A 27317-nucleotide genomic window follows, 5' to 3' on the forward strand; every position below is an offset into this window, starting at 1 on the left:
CGGCCCCTCCGTGCTGGCCCACGGCAGCACCCGCAGCCGGCCCCAGCCGAAGCAGGTGGCCACGGGGCCTTCCCTAGCTGGCTGCGACTCCATGACAAACTGTAAATTTGAAAGGTTTGAAAGGTTAATAACAAGCAGTGGTAGCCCGTGAAGATGTGAGTTTTATAGGAATTCTGCCATTTTGAAACTGGTTTACGTGCACTGAACTTGTGTTTGGTTACAGGTTTAAACCAGTTTCTGATCACTTAAACTGTTGTGTGTGTAACTTCTGTCCCTAGCCTAAAGGGCAGTTGGGGACCTACGTATCTTCATGGCTGGTTAAAAAATACTGAACTGATATTCTGTTTGACCTTTCTTCAGATAAAGCCTGCAACTATGAAGTTGCTTGGGGTGGTTTTGGTTTTTTTTTAGTCTATTGAGAGAGTTAAACCTTTGTGATACTTGGGTATCAGTTGCTTGTGGGCAGGTTTATCTGCACAATAAAGTGTGAGTTAAATATTAATTTTATTTCTGCCGTAGCATAAATAACGTAAAGCAGCTGTACTCTGAAGCAGGTTCAAAGATGGAGCTAGTTTGTAAGGTGGTCTTACTTTTTCTTCTCTTTTCTCCTTGCTGTGGGACAGAGTGGGAATTTGCTCAGACTGTTACTGCAGTTGCTAGTCCTCTAACCAGTGAGTTTGTGAGTCCTTTGAATTTTCAAAAGAAATTAATAGAAAAACAGTGTCTTGGTAATGAAATGGTTGATGCTGATGTACACTCTTACCTGTGTGATCAGCCTTATGTGACTTTCCTGCCACAGTACTTCTCCTACCTGCATGCAAACGGCGTGACACATTATAAAATCTTTATGCCATGGATACACATCCTTCCAGAGGGGAATTTCAGGACTCCAAATGAGACTAAAGTGCAATGCTATAGACAACTTCTGATGGCTTTTACTGCTGCAAGCATTAAGCCAGTTCTTATTCTGCATCACAAGAATTTACCTGGTGTCATCATCACCCAGTCCATGGTGAAGACTAGCACCTTTGTGGACCTCTTCGTGGAATATGCTGAGTTTAATTTCCGTTCTTTTGGCGACTTGGTTGACATGTGGCTGACCTTCAGTCACCTACCTGAGGTCCTTCAGAGCTTGCCTTATGACGACCCCTCATCCTCTCTCCAGGCTCTAGTTGCTGCTCATGAAAGAACTTATACTCTCTACCATGAAAAATACTCAACAGGTAAAGAGAGCCCAAATGGGGATTGTCGCACGTACATTTCCTAAAGGGTTGAGATATGATTGAACTTATCTTCCCCACATTCCACTTTCTTTCCTCTCTCTCTTCCCTGATTGTACCTGTATGGATAGAGTAAATCTCTCTGGAAATGGATTTTCAGTTGCAATGAAATCTCTTTGATTTAAAATTGACCCACATTTGAGTTTGTACCTTTTGAGAAATAGCTATACTGAATCTAAAAGCAGCAGATGTTTTATAGTGGGTGTTTTTAAGAGTGAAAAAGAGCATCTAAATTGAGCATTGTAAGCTGTTTAATATAAGTTTTCTTTTTTCCCTCTTTAGAGCTTGCACTAAAAGCTAGGGTCTATATTAGAACATGGGTGGCCTCGGGCTTAATTAAGCCCAACTGGGGGGGGGGGGGGGTTAATACAGTGAATTTTAAATAAGATGCACTACAAAAATAAGTAGGATGCTTTAGCTGATGTACAGTGGAATTAACAGTGAACAGGTAAAAATACCCAATTTTTGTTAGAAAAGTGAGTTGCAGCATCACAGAAGAGTACTTGCATCATAGGCAGCAGCTTCTTTTCAGAGTGCTGGTTAGACTGGTTGAAACTGGCAGGGTTTTTCCTTTTTTTTTCCTTTTTGCGTGGGGACTATGCAGAGTCTAGAGAGAGGGGGATTGCCTCCATTTGGACTACACCGAGCACGATCAAACAGAATATTTCTTTTGCAAACAGACAACCTACATAAATTGTGGTAAAAAATCATGTTTAATCTTCACTTGTCTTTCAAGCTAGTTTTGGGCAAAAGCTTCCTTTGCAGCTGGTGCAAAGACTTTCACATTGCCTCCGTTCCAGTGGAATAATAGCTTGTCTTTGTGATGCTCTTCAAGTTTGTAAACCATTGCAGAATCCCTGATGCTGCACAGTACCACCTGCTTCAATTGTCTGCCCTGTGACAGCATCTTGGAGCAAGTCTGCCTCTTCTTGGACTGGGTTATCTTGTTCCCAAGTTGGTTAAAAACATTTGAATGAAACGCCTTTTCATGAAGAGTTTGTGGATTTGTCAAAGTGAAATTTGACACAGAGAAGATTGCTGGTTATATTCTGCCAGGAGCCTGTCCGGCATACGGATGGGGAGCCGGGCAGCCTTGGATGTCAGAAGGGGTTTTTTTTAGCGACGAGGTGTATCCTCTGGAAGATGTTAGTTTTGAAGTTCTCTTCATTCAGTTCACCTTGGCTTATAACAGAATGGCTTAAAAATGCACATATTTGCACTTAGTATGAGAACGCTTTTGGTCCCAAAAGTCTTGCTTGGAAATGTAGGATGGGATGGGACTTTCTAGGGGTTGAGTCCAGTCCCCTTTTTATCACAGGCAGTCTTCTTGTAATACTGTCAGTGAACTTATTAAGACCATGGTGACAGCATTTAAACCTAAACTATTCCCTTGAACTCCTGCTTTCTTCTAATGCCTTGTGAAAGCAGGGTAGGACATACTTACTACTTAAGACTTGCAATTTAATTTTTGAACAAAAACTTCTCTTTCCTTATTAAGTACAATGAATCTTCATTTTTCATTTCCTGTGCTCGGTAATAACACTAGGCAGTCTGCATTTTTCAGGTGGAAAACTGTCAATTGCGTTAGAAATTAATCATCATTTTGAGACGATACCGTTGGAATCTCTCTCCGCCTCTCTTAGGGTGATGTATTGTATTTTGCAATTCTTTTCTACTACGTATCATGTGATTCAAGACAGATGCAATTAACATTACCTTAAATTGTTTAATCCTTTGATTTTAAAATCAGTCTGAATCACTAAGGCCTATATGATTGGTGATGTGAAACTGAGCTGATTTTTGGGGGGGGTGGTTAACAAAACTGTGATTTTTGGTTTGTAAGCATTAATTAAAACATGGTGAAAGCTGTAAACCTGCATCTGCAAAGTACGGATATGAACAGAATTATTTTCATGAGTGGTCCCACATAAGGATATATTAAAGATGTGTGTGTGAGCTTTAAATGTTTACCTGTGATAAGGGTTACCAGTTACTATATGCCATAAAGTTACCAGTTATTATAAGGTATAGCAATAAAGAGGTTTTGTCCAACTGTCCCATTCCATATGGTTCCTGTGAATAGCCTTGTAAAAAAAAAAAAAAAAAAAAAGTTCATATTTCAATAGCCCTTAATAAAAACCCACTTAGTACATCTTAATTTCCACCTGTATCTTTTTCCTAACTTCTGTTCTAAAAGGCTGTAGAAGCTTTGAGGATACTAATGGATCCAGCTTCAACTATACATACTTTGTAGGCCAACTTTATATTGCTGACACTGTTGGGGGAGAGAGTGATCTCCTGAGAAAAGTCATCCCTACCAGCTTTCGGGGACCAGAACAGGCAGAGATTGAAATCAGCAAACAGGTTTAGCATTCTCCTATTGTTTTCATTGGCTTTTAAATTAATAATAGGAAAGTGCTTGCAGGTGTGGAATTAACTGAAGGTTTCTGAAAATGGACTTTTCTCCTTGGGTGTATTGATAAGCTGCTCTGAACCCTGTAGTCAGTGGCAAAGGTTTATCTACCTGGCCAAGACTCCTTCGATCTTGCCATTTTGAGAACTAATTGTGGATGATGATTAGCTTTTTAAAGTCAAATAGACAAAACGGATCTGATTGGTATCAGGGAGTGCTGCTGAACTCTGACTTCGTTTCCACACTGTCCCACTGAGTGGGTAAACCAGAAACCCCTCCCCACCCCTTACTTGGGGTTTTTAGGGGACTTCTCACTTCTAAAACTACAGTCTATGTAAATCATTTCAACTACAAGTGTGTTGCATTTCACTCTAAGACTGGCAGCAGCTTGAAGAAACATTGAGAACATGCATTTTCTGATCACTCTTTAACAGCAAATAAATAGTGGAATAACAGTGTCTTGTCTTGTTTCCAGGACTCTGTAGACTTTCTCTCTCTCAGCCTGCACTATGATTGTAGAAATGAAGAAAATTTACAAAAGAATTTGAAAAGCTTCCAGGTAAACTTGATGTGTTTTAAAGCAAATTTTCCCTTTTAAAGTATTATGTTGAGATCTTAAACAAAGGGAAGCCCGAAGGAGGGTACTGTGATACCCAAACGCTTGCCTATGTCTATACCAACCATAAAGTTGGTCCAATAAAAATATTGCCCGCAAGTATTCTTGCCTTCAACAAAGAGAACTGTTTTAAATATGCTGTGCCTGTAAGAAACACGTACTCTTTCATAACTGCCTTTCAAGGGCCGACAAAGGAAATGGAAAGAATTATTATGGGAGGTTAGTGTGTACTCATGAGTCGATATATCAGTGATTGGGTACTAGGAGTAAGTCCGGCGTTTCCCATATAATTCTGCTGATTGACCTGAAACTGCCTGCTATCCTTAGGCATGGATTCCAGCAACATCTGAGGCTCTTCAGTAGAAATAACCTCTTTTATACCTAATGCACATCTGCAGCAAGATCTATGCAAGGAATTTAGTTATTTTGCAGGGATTTGCCCCCTCAAATCCTCTGGGTGCTGGAGACATCTTTATCCTATTTTATCTTGCTCAGGCTACTGTAACAATGAGAAGTCTCCTACTGCTTCCCTATCCTGTGACGCTTGTGCCTCATAGCACCCAAATGTTATGATCGTGACCACACTAGAAATGGGAGGGAAAGGCATAGAAAGCTGTTTATGGACCGTTTGTGCAAAACCCACAGTCTCAAGAATGTAGTCGTTGCTGACAATACAGGATATATGCAGCAGGGGAAAACCAGGCTCCCTGAAGCATGTCCAAATAGTTCTGTTTTGTCAATATAGCTCACACTGTGGCTGGCATAGGAAACAGCTGCGTGTTGCTTATTGCTGCCCCAACAACAGGGTAGAAACAGGTGTTGGAAACTTGCAGGAATTGCACGCTTTGGGTAGTGTTCGTTGATGCATCTGGATTCACACAGTGCTTTCATCTGAGCTCTTAACGCCTTGCTGCCTCTCTCGCCTCACTGAGTCAGGCTAGGACTTCTGCCACCATTTTAAATACAGGAAACATTATTTTGTTCTATTCATAGCATGGATGACATGGCAGCAAAGGCACAGGGGTGTCCCTAGATTAGCACTGCTGCCCATGTCACCGTAGGTAGTGAATTACAGCTGCCAAACATGTTAGAGTTGATATGTCCAAAAACAGATGCAGAGGCCACAGTGCAATGCAGGATTTCCACGTCCCCTGTCTGCCCAAGCATTGCCTCCAAGGCTGTAAATAGGCATCTCATTTGAGATGTGTCCAACTGTCTTGGAGTTTGACCCTGATCCAAATAGCTCAGTCATTTATACAAGTTGCCCTTCCAAGTTGCATTGCTGCTCCTGTCAACAGGTGGCAAGAGAAAGCACGTAAGTCCCTGGAATGACCTGTGATAACCTTAGAGATGGATGCAGCCACGTTCCAGGAGAAACGTTAGCACATCTTATCCCACATGCGTCTGAGGGACCTGAATTGAAGTGGGTTAATGGACTTGTATATCTGTAGGCTCCCTGGACAAAAGGCTTTCTCCCGAGACGAATGTAATGTCTATGTGCAGCCTAAGAGCTTTCTGTGTTGCTGCTAACCCTTAAGACTGGGCTGGGTTCCCTGAAAGTTCCCCAACAAACAGTTTTTAAAGCAAAAGGGTGTTTGGGATTTTTTGTTGAAAATATTCAGCATTATTGACTTTTGGGAGGGGAGGGGGGGTATTGTTTAAGAAAGGCACATGGTACATTCCTTTTCTTTTTGGTAGGGAAAAATAACCAGCACTTTGACCAGCCCAGCTTAAAACTATTACCCTGCTGCATGTGGTTATAGTGAGGGATGCAGACTGAGCCTGAGTTCTCAGTTTCTTCCCTTGTCCCAATCTGCCATTTCCTTCTTCTCTCATCTTGCTAGTAGTTGGAGGAGCCTTTAACTGCCTCTTTCTCAGGCACTGACTGTTTCTACCCTAAGTAGCCAAAAGGGCCTTGTCCTATTTCCTCCTTTATTTTGAGACATTTTGAAAATAGGGCAAGTCTGGCCTCTGCCAGATGCACTGCAGCCGACCCATGCCACTGTCTTGAACTTTGCCACCCTTTCCAGCACTTATCCTGAGACAGAGCAAAAACACCCAGCAACAGCCAGTGTCTGGGTAAGGTCTCTAGGCAGGCTGGCAGGATTGCCAGACCCAGCGAGCCACAGGACCCCCTGCAGGCCTCTCCCGCAGAGGTTCGTAGTGACAAAGTCTGTGCATGTAGCACAAGCACTGCTGATTGCTGTAACTGTGCCCCCAATTACTCATTAATCTGCCTTTAAATGCTTTTGTCTTTGACATAGGCAGACAAGGTTCCTTGGGTGAATTTGATATCTTTTATTAGACCAACCCAAATAGCTATCTTTGACAGGCATTTTATCTTACCTGATAAAAACAGCAAATGCCAGGGTTGTATCTTTGCAGTTTGGCCTTTATCACTTCCATAGCTTGATATGAGAGATGATTTTTTTCAACGTGTCTGTTTTTGCAGAATATCTGGAAGAACATGGCTGTCCTACTCTTCAGTTTAACGTTTCATGAATGTAATTCCAAGACAGAGAATATGCCTATACCAGTTGCTGCTCTATTCAAAGGTAAGCACTACATGCAGAGGAAAGATTGGTTCGTACCCCCGGCGCAAACGACCAGATACCCATTCACAGCTGATCCATGTGTAAGCAGCCTTTGGTATGAGTCCAAAACTGGGCTTGAACTTGCATTTTCAGAATTATAGCAATATGCCTTAATGGCTTGGCCACTGACTTCACTTTTTCTTATTCTGCACCATGTCATTATATCTATGCTCCTGGTGCCTCCAAAGCACCAGGCCTTAAAAATAGTTAATTAAAGAAAAAATCAATGCTAGATTAGAAGACAAAAAGGTTACCAGTAAGTTATTTGCAAAAGAGGGAGATTAAGGATAACCTTTTCCAAAGCATCTAACACACTTATGAATTGAAGCCCCACTCACTTTTAGAGAGATCTGATCTCTTAAGACATTTTCAAACATGGGCTTTGAGCATGAGAGTGAAAGCCAGGTTATTGTATTTTCTGCATTTGCATGAGCACAACATCCATTTGGTCCAGGACTCGTAGGGGCACAGAGCTTCAAGAATTGCTGCTGAGAAGCGCTGTGTGAGTTCAGTGGCAGGACAACTGAATACCCATCAGGGCTTCAGCAATTTAGCCTGAATTCACTCTGAGAAGGGCTGGGTTACCAGCTCTCAGACTATAGTCTACATCCCAGGGTGTGTCAGTGGTGTAAAGCACCACTACATTTGGTGCTCAACCACCAGCCCATGGAGCTGTCATCTGACCTGTGACGCTCCCCACAGTTTGGGAATTTAGTGGTAATTACCTTGGCTTCTAGAGCTATGGCAATTAATGCTGCTGCTGCTTCCACCCTCTGCCAAATTTCCAGACCTATGAGGAGCCTCATGGGCCAGATGATACCGGTCTGTGTACCAGAGCAGTCCAGTGCATAGGGTCACTCTGTGGCCAGATCCAGCATGGAGGTCCAGGCCGGTGTGCTGAATTGCACTCACAGATTGGCCCTGCACTGGCTCAGGCCTGCAGACTGGTGCCATGTCACTCATTGGGCCTGTGGGGCTGGAAGGTTGAGCGCCACTGGGGTGAGAGATTCATATGTGTGGGCTGGAGCTGGGTCCGGGAGATGCTGGTTAAGAGCTTGAATTATCGCCCCAGTGAAGGCAAATTACTTAAGCAGTTTTTGATGTGGTTAAAGATGAAAGAAGATGCAAAAATTATATTGGGGAAGACACGGTAATGAGGAGAAAATCTTGCCTTGCCTCTAGTTAGTGCTTAGCCAGCCCGATCTATATAAGATATCAGGTGCATGTTATGGGAGAACTGAACTAGCTTGTATCAAAAGTCACATGTCCTAAAACCATTAAATAGCATTCTTTTTTTATCTTTTTCTCTTCTTATCTTTCAGACATTATCAAAGAGGAGGCCTTGACAATGGGATACGATGTTAATAAATTCTTAGACTCCTCATCAGCTCGTGCATTTAGGTACACAGCTTTTGTTCCTCAGGGGAACTCTTGTAAAAAGAAAATATGACTCTTCAAATCATTTTGAAACAGGCTATTTTTAAATATTGAAGTCTGTTCTCATGGTCGTAGTAATGGTAGGGATCTCCTGGGTCTGGTCCAGTCCCCTGGTACAGCAAGCAACCAGATCATGTGTTTCCATTCAGTTTGGTCTTCCCTATTTATCCACCTTACACGCGAGCGGTAGGGAAGCCATGTATACTTCTGTGCACCCCACTTCTTTGCTAATTTTAGTGACCTGGCATTTTCTAAAAGGCATTGCCATTTTATATGAAGCAAGTTAGTGACACAGAGACTGGATAGTAGCTGGCACTGCACAGAGAGCCTTAGGTAGGAACTGCATCGGCACTGATAATGACTGTTTGTCGCCCCAAGGACACAGTTCTACTGTCCACATAGTTTAGTGGCTCATACCAGGTGGTGCTTATACATGCTGCAAGGGTTTCATCTCCATCTGTGACTAGGATATAATTAGTCAAACCAAGACCATCTCAAAAGTTGGCTTAGACAGAAAGGCAGCTTTTCAGCACCTCAGTAGTTAATCTACTACATCCCAGTATTGACGCAGTTTACCAGAACTGCTCGGGACTGATTAGAGCATTAAGAGACTGCACAATGGATAGGATGTTTGAGTTGAATAGGAAGTGAATGATTAATTATCCTTCTTGTTTGCAAATTTGTAACACTGGCAACCATCATGATTGCTGCAACTTTTTATCCCTAGTTCCTATGCGGGAAATGCACTACAAGAAGGCCAAGCTGCTGCTCCCCTCTCTTCCTATCAGAAAGTTTGGGAAACCTTTGCCAACCAGACAGCATTGGAAAGAGATTCTTTTCTGAGCGATGTTTTCCCAAGTGGTTTCCTCTGGGGCGTGTCCACAGGTGCCTTTAACATTGAAGGAGGCTGGGCAGAGGATGGAAAAGGAGAGAGCATCTGGGACCAGTTTGGGCACCAAGGTCATGCCTACATGAATCAAACGGCAGATGTGGCCTGTGACAGTTATCACAAAACTAACTATGATGTTTACCTGCTCAGAGGTCTTCAGTCAAAGCTGTACAAGTTTTCTATATCCTGGTCCCGAATTTTTCCTTCTGGCATTAAAGCAAGCTTGAACCCTCGAGGCGTGGACTACTACAACAAGCTAATAAACAGCTTGCAGGACTCCAACATTGAGCCCATGATCACCTTGTTCCACTGGGACCTCCCACAGGCCCTGCAGGATCTCGGTGGATGGCAAAATGATAGCATTGTAGATGCTTTTGCAGCTTATGCCGATTTCTGCTTCGCTACCTTTGGGGATCGGGTTAAGTTGTGGATTACCTTCCATGAGCCCTGGGTCATTAGCTACGCAGGCTATGGCACTGGAAAGCACCCCCCAGGAATCGTTAATCCAGGAGTTGCATCCTATAAGGTAACCGCATTTGTAACCTGCACTGTTGTAGCCATTTCAGTTTAGCTTTTCCTTCTGGTTGTGTTGATCCTGTGACCTTTATCACTGGCAAACCTCAAATGATTTATAAGGCCACTATATGCTCATTTAGAATGCTTAACATAGCTAATTAGCAAGAATTAGGCTTTGCCAGAGACAACTGAAGCTAAATTGTAGTAAAACAAAAGGAGACTGGTAATATTTGTATTGCTGTCTTGAACATCTCCTTGTTGCTTGTGATGTCACTAATAATCTTAAACTAAGCTCTGCAAAGGAGCCCGAGGGAGCTGAGCAACTTACCTGCCTTTGAAAAACACAGCCTCTTGCAAGCCCTTCAGAATGGGTACTTCATCTCTCCCAATTTTCATACAATACCTGCCACAAATGGGCACTGACTCTGGGCCAGCTGTGTGCTTATCCCCATGCACATGTTAATAGTGAAAGTTTGGAAGTTCAAATACACACCTGCAAACTCAGCTGGCTGTCTGAACGACCTGAATCTCTCTGCCAAACCTGGCCCCAGAGGCTCTCAAGGTTTCTAGTGCTCCTATCATGCAGTCAGACTACTCAGCCTGGGATATAGTGGGCATAACAGCTTCTTTTCTCAAGTCTGGGCACTCCCACTTAGGGATGTGCAAAGGTAAAAGGGAAGAACGCATTCTCCTTTGTTCTGTTTGCTTTTTATTCCAAAAGGATTTACAGATGCATTTAAAACAAACTTTTCACACCTGCTTGTCTAAAGCTATTCTCTGAATAGCTCAGTTTCTGGAGGCACCAATCTCTCATTGGCCAAGAGGATTTATATTCCTGATGTCCAAAACATTTGACCTATACCGAGGGGGGAAAACACTCCACTCAGCCAAACTGAAGCTGTATCTGGGTGGGATGTGGCAGCTTTATAACTGTTTGTCACTATGCAGTTGTCAGATTGATCCAAATTTGAGGTTTGAAAATGTTCAGAGTCTGGGGCCATGGTAGCAGGAGACATTTCTTTCCTTGTATGATTCAAATTGATAGATCAGCCATCCTTTAAACTGGATTGTGTTGGGGATTCTCTGTGGGGTTTGTGGTGGCGGGTGTTGCAGAAATGTGTAGTTTTTACAGAGGTGGAATATTTATGCAGTAATTCTTAGGCTGGGAACTTGAGTATGATGTAGTATGACACACTTTGTCTTTTTTTTCCCCCCAAGGTGGCTCATACAATTCTCAAGGCTCATGCCAAGGCCTGGCGCTTATATGATGACAAGTATCGCTCTCAACAGCATGGCAAGGTGGGACTTGTCCTAAACTCGGATTGGGCTGAACCCAGGTCCCCCGCCAGTTTGGATGATGTGAAGGCAGCTGAACGCTACATGCACTTCATGCTGGGCTGGTTTGCTCACCCTATATTTGTAAATGGTGATTACCCAGATATCCTGAAGTCCCAGATCCAGCAGACAAATCAACATTGCTCTAGCCCAGTTGCCCACCTCCCTTCATTTACCGAGGAAGAGAAGTTGTTGGTGAAAGGGACTGCAGACTTCTTTGGCCTTTCCCATTACACTTCCCAACTGGTCAGCGCTGGGGCTAATGACACTTGCAGTCCAGCCTATGAGAACTTTGGGAACTTTTCCCAACACGTTGATCCTGCTTGGCCACAGACAGTGTCCTCCTGGATCCGAGTGGTCCCTTGGGGATTGAGGAGGCTGCTGAACTTTGTTTCTCAGGAGTACACAGGGACAAAGGTCCCAATTTACATAGCAGGGAGTGGCATGCCCACAGGAGCAGGAGGGGATGCTGTTAATGACACGGAGAGAATGGATTACTTCCGTCTGTACATCAATGAGGCTCTGAAAGGTAAGGAGTGTTAGTTTGCTGATTTGATTGCCAGCAGCTCTCTGGTTTCTCCAATCTGTTTACTTGGGAAACATCTCCAGTTCTGTAGCAATATTAAACCTACATCTTCAAACTGCAGCTATTCTCATATGATCCCATGTTCTTGAAGGGGTGTTTTCCAGGCGCCTGCTTAGCAGAAAAAATAAACATTATCCCTACACAGTGGAAGAAGCAAATGGGGAAGCCTCTCCTACAGAGTCCTGCTAAGATCAAGGGGGGTTTAGTGGGTAGGTGCCCACTTGCATGGATTTAATTGCAAGGTTATAGCCATAATGTGGAACATAAGTGTGACTGTAGGGGGGCACAACTCTGCACCGCCACTACTGCCCCTGCTGCTGCTGGGCATTGGGTCCGGCAGGACTCCAGCCCCACTGTTGGTGCAGAAATTGTGCTGCTGCCACCACCCCCATTGCTGCCAGGTCCTTGTTGTGGCCAGGCTGCAGCCCCATGCCCTGTGCACCCCCCCCTCCCCGATACCGCCCTGACGTGTCGCCTATGGTGCAGAAGACTGGAGCATCCCAGTCAAACATACAAAAACCTCATTTATAGAACTAGGGATCGAAGAGTTATTTTAACATAAGACGCCTACTTGATGGCAGCCCTTAGCACTGCAGCTTGGAGAATTGAGAGAGTGGGTGAAATGGATATATAAATTGGCTTCAGGGCTAATACACATGTGCAGTGTGCCTTTCCGCATCTGTAATAACTTGCCTGCTGGAAGAGGCAGAGCTTTCTTCCCCTCAGTGTCCCTTCAGATCCATGAACTGGTAACGATGGGAAGTTCTCCTGTGATAACCACACTGCTGAACTGTATAGATGTTCTGTCCGGTTCCCAGCACATCGACCGAATGTGCAGAAAAAGTGAATTGCCGTCTCGCCAGGGAGGGATGTGCTTGGGTACAGCAGCGTGAGAAAGTTGACGTTTCTTCTGTTGGTATAATTTCTTCTAAAGTTAAATAGAAATGGTCTTTCTCTGGGGAAGTCAAGACAGCACTACATTTGCAGGCCATTTTTGTTTAAATACAGTAGTAGGTGCATAAGAGATCTTTTCACTGACTAATGGCACTTTGCCTTCAAAACGCCAAATGTCACCACATTGCCTCAACTAGCAAGAAGTCAAACAAGGATGAAGATGAAACCTTTCAAACGTATAGTGGGCTAGTACTAACTATAGTGGGCTAGTAGGCACTAACTTTCCTTCCTTTTTAAAGGGAGCATAGGGATGTAACAAGTTAGCCTTTAACATCTTAGAAAAACCTGTCTCCCTGTGGCGGGGCAGTGTGAGGGCTGGCCTGTACCTGCAATCTTGGAATCCACGCACAGGGAAAATTAATATATATATTTTTATATTTTAATTTTTTTTTCCCCTCCTAACCCCCAGCTTGGTAAGTACAACACAGTACCTTGCTAATTGTTATTTTCTGTGAGAAACAAGATATTGCTTCTGGAGTCTGGCTGTCCACAGAGGCTTGAGCTGGTTTATACTTCTTGAAGATAAAATAATCAGGGAGAAGACTTAAGGGAAATACATTCGCAACACTAATGCAGTTCCTTTTCCTTGGGCAAGTGCATCTCCAAAAAAGTAAATCAAACAAAATATGTTTTTAATTTAATTTTCTTAATCCCAAATAACATGATCTGAAAGATGCCTTTGCCACTGCCTCTTTCTTCGTGATTGTTTTGGGGGACTGAAGACCAGCTAGCAAGAGCACAGCGATTCTTAAAGTGCGTGAGGCAGTATTTTGGAGTTGAATTGACATTCTCTCCCGAAATAGCTCCAGTGGCAGCAAAGGGAATAGCTCATTTGTATAAGCAATTAAATATCTATTGCTCCACAGTGATGGACTCTATAAACTAATGGTAACAGCTCTTGCCTGCAATGCATGATACTTGGGGTCTCAAGTCTTTGCTCTGAATCAGATGGAGCAGGGATTATGCCTAGGGGTATTTCTAGCACTAGAAACCTTTCTGAGAGAGGGAGCTGCAGGTGTTGGAGCCTGCAGTCACTCCCTCTCCTCTGCTCCTTGTGTCTTCCCCAGAGGGGAGTGATTCTGGTCTGGGGAAGACCGTGGGGAGCAGGAGAGCAGCTGCTGCTCCAATCTCCCAAAGGAGGAGCTGCAGAGCAATGTTCCTGGTGTGTTCCCCAGACTAGTGTGCCCCTGGTCTGCGAGGCTCATGGAGAGCCATCTCTAGCAGTCCTGGAAGGGGTTGAGCAGCTGTTCAGAGCAGCTTCTGCAGATCAGGGTCCCCTGGTTTGGGAAGGATACAGGCGAAGCTACAGCTGGGCTCTGCCTATGCCCTGCGGGGGCAGTGGAACAGGAGCAACCCAACTCGTCCACTATCAGGAGGATCTGAGCTGGAGGGAAATATCCCAAACCTTCCCCAGACTGGATCCCCTGGTCTGAGGAAGGCACAGGGAAAGCTGCTGCTTGACTTTCATGATCTGGAGGAGTCAAGTGTACAGGTGTTCACTGTAGCAAGAGACTTGCAGGGAGGTCTGGAAGTTTTCCAGATGTCAACCTGGAAGATCTTTGTCCTGGATGGGACACCGTCTTTCCAGGAGAAACTGAATGAATGACCATACACTGGCAATTTCTACTGGGAGACCCACAATCCTCCCAGAAGAAACATAATATCTGCACGTGGCTTGAGTCACCTAAATCACGAGCCAGTGCTCTGACCACCAGCCTTATGTTGAGAATGAATGGCAAGGTCTGCGTCTTTCTCAGTTGGGCTGCAAGTTTAATCTTGGCAAATTTCCTTGACACTGTCTTGACTGAAACTGAAACATTTCTGCAAAACATTTGACTTTTCTCACACACACACACACACACACACACACACACACACACACACACACACACACGATTTTTGACCGAATAATGTCCCACTGAAAACTTTCTGATCTGCTCGAATCGATGCTCAGATACTGGAGGTGTTTTTTTCCTTGGCTTCACAATGCAGTCTCAGGTGTTTCACAGTTACCCTTGTTGTGTAACATTATCTGTTGTACCGAGCATAGTTCAAAGTCTAACGTAATTCTCTACTCTGCTTTAACAGCTGTAAAGCTTGATGCAGTGGACGTTCAGTCATACATTGTCCGATCCCTGATTGATGGCTTTGAAGGCCCAGTGGGTTACAGTCAAAGGTTTGGGCTTCATCATGTGGAATTTGGAGATAGCAACAGACAAAGGACTCCAAAGAAGTCAGCTTACTACTTCTCTAATATTATTGAAAAGAATGGTTTCCCCAGCAAAGTCTTGCACAGATCCTTTAAGCCAGTGACATTTGACACGGCCCTACCGATGAGGTTACTTGGTTTACCAGCATCTGAAGTTCCCTCAAAGGCAAAAGTTGTTTGGGAAAAATTCTCACCCCAAACAAAGTTTGAAAGGGATATGTACTTTTATGGAAACTTCCCAGGTGATTTTGTGTGGGGAGTGTCAACTTCGGCCTACCAGATTGAAGGAGGCTGGGATGCAGATGGCAAAGGGCCCAGCATTTGGGATAATTTCACCCACATCCCAGGGAACATAAAAAATAGTGATACTGGAGATATTGCATGCGATAGCTACCACAAGGTAGATGAAGATCTTTATATGCTCAGAGCATTAGGGGTAAAGAGCTATCGCTTCTCACTATCTTGGCCTCGAATATTTCCTACCGGAAGAAACGATTCCATAAATAGTCATGGGGTTGACTATTACAACCGGCTAATTGATGGTTTGACTGCAAATAATATCACACCAATGGTCACACTATACCACTGGGATCTGCCTCAAGCTCTCCAGGACATTGGTGGCTGGGAGAATGAGTCATTGATAGATTTATTTAATAGCTTTGCAGACTTCTGTTTCCAGACTTTTGGGGATAGGGTGAAATTTTGGATGACTCTAAACGAGCCCTACGTCTCTGCCTGGATAGCATATGGTGTAGGAGAGTTTCCACCAAATGTAAAGAATGATCCTGGTTATGCTCCCTATAAGATTGCTCACACATTACTGAAAGCTCATGCCAGAGTCTACCATACGTATGACCGCAAATACAGAGCAAGTCAGAGAGGGGTTATTTCATTGAGCCTTAATGCTGACTGGGTTGAGCCAAAGACCTTAGATGACCCTAGAGACACTGAAGCTGCAGATCGGTCCCTGCAGTTTATGTTAGGATGGTTTGCCCACCCAATTTTCAAAAATGGTGACTATCCAGAGGCCATGAAATGGACTGTGGGAAACAGGAGCGAGCTACAAAACCTGCCTTTGTCCCGCTTGCCAGCTTTCACAGCACAGGAGCGAGGGTACATCAGGGGCACAGCAGACGTCTTCTGCATCAACACTTACACCTCCAGTATTGTAAAGCATAAGACCCCCAAGCTGAAACCGTTCTCTTACGAGGATGACCAAGAGCTATCATCAGAAGTCGATTCATCCTGGCCGACCTCAGCTCTTGCTAATATGAGGCCTGTAGCCTGGGGTCTCCGGAGGCTGCTGAACTGGATCAAAGAGGAGTACAACAACCCTCCAATTTATATAACTGAGAATGGGGTAGGAATAAAGGCCACGCCTGATGTTGATGACACCAACAGGATATTTTACTATAAAACCTATATCGACGAAGCTCTGAAAGGTATGTAAGTGGCTTGTAGTGTTTGTACAACGATATGCGTCCCCCTCACAGATTCCAGACTTTTTTTCTTTTTCCCAGTGAGTCGTATCCAGTACGAGGCAGGTAACACTGTGGAAATATTAAGTATACTTCAAAACTTGACTTTGTCCAGTTTCCCCTACACTCTTCTTCCCTTGGCCCTTGCTGGGGGGCTGCTGGCTGGGTCAGCACCTCCCGACTGATGGTGGGTCAACGTTAGGAAGCTCGCGCTGCGGCGGTCCCTTCTGTGGCCACAACCTCATGAAGAGGATGCCAGCTGGGGAGTCTCCTGGTTTGGGGAAAATCTCCAAGGGGCAAACCAGTGGCAAGGTCAGGCTTTCACCTTTCCTAATCTTGCATTAGGGTGTCCCCAGGAAATGAGGGCGTGGAGGAAAAGCCCAGCATCCCAATACGGTTTAGCCCTTGAACAGGGCCTTCAAGGGACCGTAGCAGCTGAGCATTGTTTCGGAGCAGCTTGGCTGTGAAGCCTGGATCTTCTGTGCCCAGACCTCGGTGAGGGCGGGGAGAGAACGAACACCAGTGATTCGCTGCGGTATCTCATCTCGAAATTACACGCTAAGCCACAAAGTGTGGCTGAATTTCCCCCAGAGAGATTTCACATCTGAGGCTTTAATACCTAAGCTAGAACAACTAGAAAAGACAGTTTTGTAAAATACCCTCTTCATTGTCCTCTGATACCTACAGTCTGTAGGTTACAGTAATGCTGCCGATGTCCTGTACACATCAGCCCACCAAGAGGAGAGAGGATGTTTTTTTAGTGCCAATGGGTACGAGAAGTTCATTTTGCTTGAGAACAAGGATTTTAGTCCCACCTCCCTGAAGAAATATGACTTGTTCTGGTGGCTGTTTGAGCCTGTATCCTTCGCTGCTCATTTATAATTTAGTGTGTGATATTGAGCTGGTGTTGTTCCAGTACGCAGGCTGTCCTAGCAACTCTCAAAAATGTTTTTAGCTTCCAGACTGGATGGTGTTAATCTTCGAGGCTACATCGCTTGGTCTCTTATGGACAGTTTTGAATGGGTGAACGGGTACGATCCACGGTTTGGATTGCATCAGGTGGATTTTAAAAACCCCAGCAGGCCGAGAACCCCCAAGCGTTCTGCCCTATACTATGCTGAAGTCATTCGCAACAATGGGATCCCGCTGCCAAAAGAGGATGAGTTTGTATATGGGGAGTTTCCAAAGAACTTTTCATGGAGCGTAGCAAGTGCAGCGTATCAGGTTAGCAAACCTTAGTGTGATCCCGGGATCGTGCAAGCAGTTGTTGATTATGCATGTATAACCACAGATCTTGTAAGACCGGGGGGCTTATGTTGGCTACTACCAGACTGGGCAGCACAGGTGTTGTAAGAATAAAATGTGTTCTAAGTTGGTCTGTCTTGCAAAATTCGGCGTTACTATTTTATTATTATTATTTTTTAATATATCCATATAGATTGAAGGGGCCTGGAGAGAAGATGGGAAAGGACTCAGCATTTGGGACCAATTTGCTCACACTCCCCTGAAAATTAGCAATGATGAAACTGCAGACATTGCCTGCGACAGCTACCACAAAATTGAGGAGGACTTGGCTAGTCTGAAAGGCCTCAAAGTGACTCACTATCGCTTTTCCATCTCCTGGTCCCGTGTTCTCCCTGATGGAACTACTAAACTTATAAATGAAGTTGGATTAAACTACTATGAGAGGCTTATTGATGCTCTTCTTGCTGCTGACATAAAGCCTCAGGTAATAACGAGCCTGGGAAAGGGAATCCAACAAAACGATGCTAAAAGAAATGTTGACACCAGGGACTAAATTCTTCATTCGTGGACTGTCCTGGTCAGAAATACTGATCTTAATTGCTGCTGACTACCCCTTGGTCTTATGCATGTTTGGGAGAGTTGAGCTGGTGGTTATAGGATTGGGTCCATGTATGTGAACAGCAGAACCGAAGTTATTGAGGTGGTTTGGGTTTTTTTTCTGTTACAATCATATAAAAATAGAAAAATCTTAGCTTAGACCATTATAGGGATTGTATTTAAATGGGTGAGGAGAAACTAGTTGGGACTTTCACCTGCCATCTTCCTGGCATGAGGATGACAAGAGATGCCAGTACCCAGGGAATATGGGCATGCTTTAGATTTTGTCCCCTCTTCCCCACCCCCTTATTTTATGCAGTTCTGCTTCCCCTGTTTTCTGTTTTTCTACTTCTGGCCTGTCTCACTGACAGTTCCTGAATTGTTGGGATCACAGTGCTTGCCTTCATGGGACTGTTTGTAACCTTGGTTAAGTTGGGGGGTCAAATCCAGACGTGGTATTAATAGGTGCAGCTTCAGAGCTGTATTTTTACTATCGCCTGACACGCACTGCAGGAAAGATGGTTTTATTTTGTGACTGCTGTAGCCAGTTACACGCAATGCTGGCTGCAGAAGATGCTTTTCGTGAAAAGTCAGTGAACATAAATACCCTTTAGCAAGGGATAGTCCTGCGATATTAAGACAGGGCTTGTAGCTGCAAGTAACATCCTTCCATTTATTTGTACTTCTATAAAGGATTGAATTAGCAAGTAGCTGACTGTGTAATGGTCTCTTCATAGGTAACTATTTACCACTGGGACCTCCCCCAGGCCCTGCAGAACATTGGAGGGTGGGAGAACGAAACTATAGTCCAGAGGTTTAAAGAGTATGCTGAAGTCCTTTTCCAGAGGCTGGGAGATAAGGTGAAATTCTGGATAACCCTCAATGAACCCTACATCATTGCAAACCTTGGCTATGGCTACGGCACATCAGCTCCAGGTAAGGCCGTCACACTCAAGTAATGTTCTCATGTGTAAGGGGCGCTCTGCAAAAGCAAGACACTTGGCCAGACCGTCAGCTTCAGTTAAAGGCTGGCCTGGAAGTTAAGGTACTTGACTACGGCCACATGTCCTGTGTTCAGTTCCTCCATTTGTCACCGATTTTGTCCCTCAGCTTGGGCAAGTCACTTCAGCTCTGCCCCTTGGTCCTAGGCTGTGAAACACGGGGGTAGTTTAGATGGCAGGTCTTCAGGGCACTTTGAGCTTAGGTCAGAGGAAGGTGTCGTGACGGTGCATTGCCAGCGGGCAGTCCGCTACGAATGCAGAGAACACCTGAAGCTCTCGTAACTGCGGGGCTTTGCAAGCTGTTACTTGCCTTTGCAAAGCAGCTTTTAGAGCAGGCTGGCTAACGCGAGGTGCTCGGGCTCCGCAGTGATGAGGGCCAGATGCAGAACCGAGAAGGCTCAGTCTCACCTGCAAGGAGGTGAAATGCCTGCAAGGGGCTGGGCAATCTGCCGCCCTCGCTCATTGCCCCTTGAAATCCTTCCCTCCTGGAGGCAAACAATGTAGCTTCTCCATGGCTGGATCCCTGTGAAGGGAGGAGTTTTTCCCCTAGTGCTGTCTCTCCGGCTGTCCAGCCGTTCAGGTTAGCCCTTAGGATGCCAAAGGCAACAGCATTTATTTGCAGGCAACTCCTGCTTGCTTTGTTTGTCACACTCCTGAAACACAGGCTGGGCTGTGGACGCTGCAGTTTGATCCACCTCTGCTATTACTGTCTCTTCAGGGATCTCTTTCAGGCCAGGTCGAGCCCCGTACATAGTAGGGCACAACTTGTTAAAGGCCCATGCTGAAGTCTGGCACCTGTACAACACAACCTACCGTCCTAAACAACGAGGATTAATCTCCATTACCATCAACTCTGACTGGGCAGAACCAAGGAACCCCGACAAGCAGGAGGATATTGATGCTGCCAGGCGATATGTGCAGGTACCTAATCGCACAGCTGTGGGAATTGGGGCCTACCCCTTTGGGGATATGGAGATGCCCAGAGTGAGATCGCTGCCTTCCAGGAGGGGATCTCCAAGATAGGGCTGAGCCGGGCTTGACAGCGAGGTTCTTGATCTCTTTGCACAAACCAGCGGGCTTGATTGTGTAGAATGGCCTCAAGTCTTGCCTCCTCCAAGGGAAGCCAACCTCTCCTGGATAACGCCCTGTAGCTGACCCTGTATAGCAGGCAGCAGAGATTAGACCCCCTTGTAAAGCAGCACCCCTTACCGCATTTTGCTGAATAACGTGCAGCGTTTCCTGGCCTCGCTGAGTGCACTCACGTTCAGTTCCACTACCATAAGCGGTGCGGCATGTCCCCGACCCTGGGCTGTGCAGATCGATCAAGTTAATGCCCTTTCAGAGCACTCTCTGCAGATGCACGTCACCCCTGCTCTTGTCCTCTTGGTCTAGTTTTATGGTGGCTGGTTCGCTCACCCCATTTTCAAAAATGGTGACTACAACGAAGTTATGAAGAGGAGGATACGGGAGCGCAGCCTGGCCCAGGGGCTCAACGAGTCTCGGTAAGAGCCTAGCAGCACTTGGCCTTGCGTCTTGACACCTGCTTGCAAGATTCAGCGTGCAGGCGCTCTACTTGTTCTGTTTGTTTTGCAGACTGGGGCTAGGTGGGTGAGAGGGGTGGGATCCTTATGCTCAAGCTGGTACATTAGCAGATGCAAGTGATCCTGAGCTCGATTGTAAACTGGTGCCTCCCCCAGGTACTTACAGGAAGTAAATAATGGCCTAGGGATGGATGTCCTGTTAGCTGGCTTTGTTCTGTGGGGATGGGATCCCACTGTGTTGCCAAGCCAGCAAAGATGAGAACTGCCATGTGCCTGTTCACTCTGTTCCCCAGCAGCAGCTCAAAATCTCAATTCCAGGAAAGATGCTTTCAGGTGTTTTGCTATAAGAGGGGTTAGGAAAGCCTTTGGCTTCAGGGCGATCTTGGGGTCAGGCCCTCCCTCCCTTGCACCACCGCAGCAATGGGGCTTGTTCCAACCTTTGAACACCAGAGAAACCCGTGAGAAGAGTCCCCTTTCCATCCACACACAAGATGATGTCCCCTTGGACACGGCTTGTTTAGTGCATTGTATCTCTTCTGATTTTCAGGCTAGGGAAACATTTCTTGTTCCTTAGGGTGAGATGCTTGTGAAGAAGTGAGCTTGCTGTAGAGATCTTCATCCTAGGGTTGCTCAGTCCCCTGGCAAGCTCTTCATTGCAGGGAGCTTCCTGTTGAGACGAGTTCTGTCCATGTTTCTCACAAACCAAATGAATCGTATAAATCGCTTACTTCAAAAGCTGCTTTGGGGCAATGACAAGGGCCGCATAGAGCTGGATGCTCTGCACCAGAGGACCTAATGCTCCTCCAGAGATGCCTTGAATGTTGCTTTCAACAGCTGTTAGAGAGGATGCACTGAACCGATCAGCCGTGAAAACAGGAAGTGTAGCAAATCACAAAACCCAGACACCAGCCCCAGCAATTGCTGAACTCCAGAGCTGCAGAGGAGCATTTTCTGTGGGAATCTGGTATTGAAGGGCCCCCGTGCTCTGGGAGCGGAGCAGTCTGGTAGTCGCAGCAGTCGAACTTCATGGGTTGTGTTCTGAAGTCAGAAAGAAACATGGCAGGAGGTAGCAGCTGGTTGTCAAAAGTCTTTCATTAGCTGCATTTTTCCCATTAACTTGCTGTGCTTGTGGACAAGTCCTTTACCATCCCAGGCATTGGTATCCAGTTAATGAAATGCATATTTTAATACCCATCAGAAGACTTAAGGCTTAGTAAACTGATGTGTAAGAACCTCTTGCTCCACAGGCAGCTGTGCACATTCAATGAATAATTACTAACACTATCGAATAAGCTTGTAGGTCTGTAGGAGAGGGGTGGGTGTTTGTGTGACAACTATCCCAATATCCTTTATGGTCAACTTAATCTTTTAAACGTGATGTGAAAGAACTGTTTCTCTCATCTTCCTCCTTTAATTCAGACTCCCAGAATTTACTGAGAGTGAAAAACAGAGAATTAAGGGCACATTTGACTACTTCGGATTCAATCATTACACAACCATCCTGGCCTCTAACCTGAACTATGCTGCTGGTATCTCCTCCTATGACTCTGATAGGTAAGACATAAGCGTGAAGTTGCAGCTAAATGAAACACACTCTTCAAGCTGGTGCCAGTTTGGTTGCTGTCAAATAACAAAAGCAATTCTCCAAGCCTGGCCTTTTGGATAGAGATTCAGTCTCCCAGAACTTTGACTATTCAGCATTTGAGAAATAAATGATACTTGCTTGCTCTGGCTCCACAGACCCAGTTATCTGCTACAGATCATGTGTATTGCTCTGACATTTTTTAGCACACTCAGTTAAGAACACAGCTAATAAAGGAAAGTGTATTAGCACTAGATACAAGTGTGACTAGACAGACTGTCTCGATGATCTTCATATCCTCTGGCAATCTAGATTTGGAGATGTGAGATTACACTTGTGGTTGCCTTAAGCAAGTCGGTGCCCACATTCCATTATTACACACACTATAAAGAAACATGGGTTTAATCATTTAAGTGCTGAGCTTACATAGACAAAGCTTTCTTATTTTAATATTCATTTGGCCTAGTTTCAGTAGCTAAACAGCCTGCGTTTGCTAATCATTTTTAGATGGAAGCAGATGGGCTCGTAATTCTTCTCTTCATTTGGTCCCACGTAAACAACTGTTTTCTGTGGTTGGACAGACAACGGACATATCCAGTTCCTTTACTCAGAGCCTGGTGAAGATTTTCTTGTGTGAATATGCAGTTGCCCTGATGCATTTTTTTTTTTATCTTGTCTCTAGCCACAGGCTTTACAACCCCCTAAGACCGTGGGCTCTATCCTGCATTGCAGGTGTGCCAGGGCACAGAGGCGGTGGCAGTGCTGGGGGGACACGGACTGCAGTCCTGAGGCTGTTATTCTGTGGGGTTTGGGGTGTTACTTAATAAGGGGGCTCAAGTTGCAATACCAGGGACAGGCTTCAGACCCCCTCCCCCAAAGTTCAGAGGCATGCTCAAGGCATGACCTGCTAAACCTCAAAACACAAAATGAGTGTAAAGCTTTGCAGAGCTATTAAACTCTGCAGTGTCAAAGCATTTGCAAGGAAACCCAGGGGCTCCACAACTTGCTCTCTCTGTGTCATGCCCCCTTCCTGTAACCAGTGCCCTGGTGCTCAGGCCCAATCCGACTTGTGCTCCAGCTCAGGACAGAGAGACCCCCCCCCCCCCCCCCCCCCCCCCATTGCTGTCTCACTGCCTCAGGGTCTCCCTTTCACCTGGGAGTGAAATCAGTTCAGTTCAATGTATTCATTATCCTTCATCTGAAAGCCAGTGATGTCCTTTACAAGTATGTCATCTTACACTTTGAACTATAGTAGCTCTTTAAAGAAGGAAGGGTTTGGCTGTATGGGACTCTGACGTCTTCATGGAGTTTCTGGTGTCTTTTCATTTGTGAACGCGAGTAACTTTTGAAGTACAATTCATTCTTGGGCAAAGCTCTAGGAGAAGTTTGATCCTGGTCTCACTCAAATTCTCATCCCCAGGGGCGTGGCTTCCATAACAGACCGCAGCTGGCTGGGCTCTGGCTCCTTCTGGTTAAAGGTGACCCCGTTTGGCTTCAGAAAGATCCTGAGGTGGATAAAGGAGGAATACAACAACCCTCCGATTTACGTGACTGAGAATGGCATTTCTGAACGTGGCTACACAGGCCTCAATGACACTTGGCGAATGCACTACTACAAGAGTTACATTAATGAAGCGCTAAAAGGTAGCTCTCTTCCAGAGTGCTTAAAAACTGGTTAGCCGGATCCTTGGAGAGCTAGGCTGCTTCTGAACAGGATAATGCTTTTACATCCTTTTAGTGTAAAACTAACAATCCGATGATTGTTCTAAGCGTGAGCGCTGTGGCCATAAGCAGGGTGTTGGGGCTTATCTTGCAGAAGCTGCCCATCTTTGCCCAGTGTCCCACCTGAAGACAATTATGCAAAATTCTAGCCTCCAATAAACCAGACTCATTGGTCTGAATACCTTACTAATGTCAAACAGTTGTACTTGCTCCTTTATACAGATTGCATCATGCCCTCTAGCTGCCTCACAGGCACTGACAGCCTTTGTCCAGATGCCCGTCAGAGGGGCAGGAAGACAGAGTACCAGACATCCCATCTGTGTCCACTGATTCTGGGGTGTGCAGACCCTTCGGTGGCCTTCACTGAAGACTCCCATCTGCTTTACCAGCTGGCCCTTGCATTCACATTTTTATTCACAAAGTACAAGTTACCTCTGCGGTGTTTAACTACACAGGCCACACAATGCCTGAAAATTCAGATTTTTTTCCCCTGAAGGCTGTCTCTGTAAAATGCATTGTTTGCCCTTAAGGAAGAGTGAGGTACTATTCTAAGCTATGCCTATGGCCACTGACAAGTTAAAATGACTACTGTTGACCATAGTCAGCTGTTCAAAATATAATCAGTTGTCTCCTCTAGCAGAGAGATGACAGCATCTGTTGAAGCACTGTTGCATGTTTAAAAGCTCTTTTGACTGTCTTAAGAGCCTTTTTTCTTTTTAAGTAAAAGCTTAAAGGAACAGAAGATGGTAAGTGCTAAAAGTGTAGCAGGCTCTCAGTAGGCCCAGTTCAGTCCTCCAAGTTACAGCAAAGACAGACTTGTGTGACTGAATTAAGGAGTTTGCTCACCTGATCCCAGCTGCTTCTGAATTAGGATTCAGGACTGGATGAGGCATAAAACATGGAAGGGAGGTTTAAAATGCTCATTCTAATTGTATCAGCACCTTGCACATCACTTATGCAGTATAGAGGACTGTCTTCTATATTGATAACTAGCAAGATAAACCTAGTAGATAACAGGCATTTCCATGTTCAAAACCTGTGGGGCTAACTCCCTCTTTCCATTTGGCACATTGCAATAGCTGTTGTACTGGATGGCGTTGATCTGCGAGGGTACACAGCCTGGTCTCTGATGGACAACTTTGAATGGGCAACAGGCTTTGCTGAAAGGTTTGGTTTGTATTACACCAACTACACGGACCCTGCTCTGCCTCGCATTCCAAAGGAATCTGCCAGTTATTACTCATCCATCATACAATGCAATGGATTCCCAGACCCAGCAACTGGACCACATCCATGTCTTCAACCCCAGCCTGAAGGTAAGTCATTAACTAAAAGTAAAATAGAGATTTAAATCAAGTGGCTTCTGCAGGCAACTTCCATGCTTTATTTATAATAGTCATGAATGGAGAGGAAGGAACTTAAGTGTTCTAACATTTAGGTTCTGCTTTTGCTCCATTTCCAAACTACTCTGAGAGCTACACTTGTGTAGTTTGATTTCCTGTCTGCATGTACTAGGAAGAGTAGCAGTAGGGTACAAGGCTTTAATTTTTGTGTTTGGAGAATTCCTAGACTTTTTTTTAATTGTGGGTGATGGGTGATTATTTTTTGAGCAAACTTGTTTTATATCCATCTTCCCAGAGGGTGGGTTCCTTTATGGGAGAATTACTGCAAGAATTAAAATGACTTAAGAGCTTGTGGCGCACCCTTCTTTACCCCACATCTAAATTTCAGCATTAAAAGTGCAGCAGGAGCCTGACCTACAGCTATATGTGAAGTTTCAATTCCAGCCAAGTGACCACATGTTGCAAGGCAGATGCTAACAATCCTCAGAGCCCACTGTAAGCTTAATGTACACAAGGTAGTTTGAGAGCAATGCTCATGCTGATGTATTCACTTCTTGTGCTCCTAGGTACTGTGACATCAACTGCTACTACACCTACCATAATGGGGCCTGTGCCAAATGCAGCCATAAAAAAAGTACAATTTTTGGGATTAGAGTTATCTTTGTCAAATGCGGAAATAGCGCTGTATGTACTCTTTGCTCTCTCCCTGGCTGGTCTGTTAACATTTGCTCTTTTCTCCTATAAATATAGGAGACTATCCGAAAGAGTCCACAAACCACCACACCTAGAGCTAGATAGATTGTAAGTTTTTGAAGTCTGAGTAGCATGGCAGCTTGGTCAGATTTGGGTCCTGTTTTAAAGGTTTTTTATCTGTTGCCCCCAGCTAAGCACACCACTGAACGCTAACCAATTAACACTCAGGTTTCAAATAGCTATTTACAGCTATATAAAACAAAGTGCAGACAAGCCCTTTGCTGTCTTCAGTCTCTGTCTCAGGGAGGGCTGAGATGTATTAGATGACTGGCCTATACAATCATTCCTTTAAGTTGACAATTAACCTGAAAACTTGTGTTGCCTCCAGCTGTATCAGATCACTGCATTTTACAAGAGTGGCTTTCCCCTGTTTCTTGCTCTCCCCTCCCCCACAAATTGTTTGCATGTTACATCCTGCTTTTGAGAGGGAGCTTAATTGTACTTCTAGTGTTTGGTAACATTAAATAATAGGTTACCAACCAGAGGCACAGGACACCTGCTCCCAAGGCGTCAAGACTGCTGGAAGAAACTGACCAAAACACTGATCTTGCTCTTCCTGCCAACATCAGATGGACTTTATAATTGCATTTGATTTATACAAGTGTGTAGTAAGAGAAAACTGGAAACCTACAACAAATTGCAATGAACTCTCCCCACCACCAGCACCCAAGTCTTTCCAAGAAAGCTGCATCATACTGCATTCTTCCTATGGAGACCAATGGGAATGACAGTATCTTTAAAAACTCTGTAATGACACTGCAAGATGATCTGCTCTCATGCTAATTGTTTGTCTAATAGTAATAGCCAACCCCCCAGGGTACTAGGCATTGTACAAATTACCCTGAGAGCTTAAAACATGGGAAGCTTGTAATTGCACTTATTTAGAAGCCAGTAAAATTCTCTTGTATCAAACGAGGTTCGTCTGTTTTGTACTAATGCTGGTCTAGATGGTTCCTATTAGATGCACATCCTTTGCCAACATGAACTTACACGAACTGCAGTTCAAGTCTGATGATTCAAGAATCCCATCTTACTGCCTCTCCTCTCTTACATTTACAACTAGAGATGTCAGCGTGTTAATCCTCACTGCTTTGCATTGGCCAATGTGCCCATTAGCAGTCTAAAGTTAGTTTATTTCCCAAAGGTAAGTTATTGGGGTTACCCACACACACGAGCAGCGCCAATTTAAAATAAATTGTGATGTTAAATACCTTACCTCTGGCACC

The 27317-nt window shown here is 44.9% G+C and overlaps 1 protein-coding gene across 1 annotated transcript; it reads left to right on the forward strand.

Annotated features, from left to right (window-relative positions):
• Positions 1-562: 562 nt before the first annotated feature.
• On the forward strand, positions 563-27000 carry LCT (lactase). Its single transcript, XM_059726290.1, has 17 exons — positions 563-1223; positions 2845-2924; positions 4169-4252; positions 6762-6864; positions 8226-8336; positions 9097-9755; positions 10964-11609; positions 14709-16271; positions 17263-17531; positions 17746-18036; positions 18887-19085; positions 19869-20071; positions 20543-20652; positions 22111-22245; positions 23694-23917; positions 25075-25311; positions 25905-27000. Exons 1-17 carry the CDS (start codon positions 563-565, stop codon positions 26141-26143), a joined length of 5814 nt encoding a protein of 1937 aa, XP_059582273.1. The 3' UTR covers positions 26144-27000.
• Positions 27001-27317: the final 317 nt, after the last annotated feature.

This window comes from Alligator mississippiensis, chromosome 4 (assembly GCF_030867095.1).
Source record: "Alligator mississippiensis isolate rAllMis1 chromosome 4, rAllMis1, whole genome shotgun sequence".
Taxonomy (NCBI): domain Eukaryota; kingdom Metazoa; phylum Chordata; order Crocodylia; family Alligatoridae; genus Alligator; species Alligator mississippiensis.

Excerpts from the sequence above, each read along its gene's own strand:
- LCT (XM_059726290.1), top strand. The coding sequence starts at position 563 with ATGGAGCTAGTTTGTAAGGTGGTCTTACTTTTTCTTCTCTTTTCTCCT. Across the intron at positions 11,610-14,708 it reads CATCAATGAGGCTCTGAAAG|CTGTAAAGCTTGATGCAGTG; the intron begins GTAAGGAGTGTT and ends CTGCTTTAACAG. Across the intron at positions 20,072-20,542 it reads CTGCCAGGCGATATGTGCAG|TTTTATGGTGGCTGGTTCGC; the intron begins GTACCTAATCGC and ends CTCTTGGTCTAG.